This window comes from Manacus vitellinus, unplaced genomic scaffold, assembly GCF_001715985.3.
Source record: "Manacus vitellinus isolate BGI_N305 unplaced genomic scaffold, ASM171598v3 scaffold_189_pilon, whole genome shotgun sequence".
In the NCBI taxonomy this organism is placed as follows: Eukaryota; Metazoa; Chordata; class Aves; order Passeriformes; family Pipridae; genus Manacus; species Manacus vitellinus.
In genome coordinates this window covers 30,639-31,544 of record NW_021939323.1, presented here as the reverse complement: position 1 = coordinate 31,544, position 906 = coordinate 30,639, and the positions used below count along the sequence as shown (strand labels likewise).

Sequence of the window (906 nt, the reverse complement as noted above, 5' to 3'; positions counted from 1 at the left end):
CTCCCCTGGTGTCCCCAGGTGCCAGTGACCCCCCCAGCCCCCCGTACTTGGCCAGGGTGATGAGCCCCACGTTGTTCTCGGGGTTGCTCCTGGTTTTGGAGTGGCACACGATGTTCACGGCGTCCTGCTGGGCCTGGAGCCTCGTGGGCAGGAAATCCCCGTTCCTCATGTACTCACTGTTGTCCACGCTGCAACACAGGGGAGGTTTGCCCTCAAAATGTGCTTTTTTCACCCCCAAAATGTGCTTTCTCCATCCCCAAAATGTGCTTTTTTCTACCCCCAAAATGTGCTTTCTCCATCCCCAAAATGTGCTTTCTTCATCCCCCAAAATGTGCTTTTTTCTATCCCCAAAATGTGCTTTTTTCTTTCCCCAAAACATGCCTTTTCCTATCCCCAAAATGTGCTTTTTCCATCCCTAAATTGTGCTTTTTTTCATCCCAAAAATGTGCTTTTTTTCTACCCCCAAAATATGCTTTTTTTATCCCCAATATGTGCTTTTTTTTATCCCTACAATATACTTTTTTCATCCCTAAATTGTGCTTTTTTCATTCCTAAATCGTGCTTTTTTCACCCCCAAAATGTGCTTTTTTCTTTCCCCAAAATGTGCTTTTTTCATCTCCACATTATACTTTTTTCATCTCTAAATTTTGCTTTTTTCCATCCCCAAAATGTGCTTTTTTGAGAACAAGGTTTCCCAGGGCAGAGGGCTGAGTTGTTCACGTGTTTCCCTGAGTTTTCCCATCACATCCAGCCTCGGGATAAAATTCCAGGGATGGGGGAGTCCAGCTCCAAATTAAAGCTTCTCAAGGAGCATTCCCAGAATTCCTGAAGCTGTGACACCACGGGAAAGGTTTCTTGGGGGAAAAACCCCCCAGTGAGCGTTTCCCTGCCTCAGAATCCAGGGAA

General features: G+C 46.0%; 1 protein-coding gene across 1 annotated transcript in view; it reads right to left on the bottom strand.

The window, feature by feature from the left end:
* Positions 1 to 638, bottom strand: part of PSMD4 (proteasome 26S subunit, non-ATPase 4) — a 6,695-nt gene extending 6,057 nt beyond the window's left edge. The window contains exons 1-2 of the mRNA XM_029958967.1: positions 630 to 638; positions 23 to 244 (exon numbers count right to left, since the gene is read on the bottom strand). Of these exons, the coding sequence (XP_029814827.1) occupies positions 23 to 244; positions 630 to 638 (231 nt within the window). The remainder of the gene's footprint in view (positions 1 to 22; positions 245 to 629) is intronic.
* Between the last annotated feature and the right edge of the window lie 268 nt (positions 639 to 906).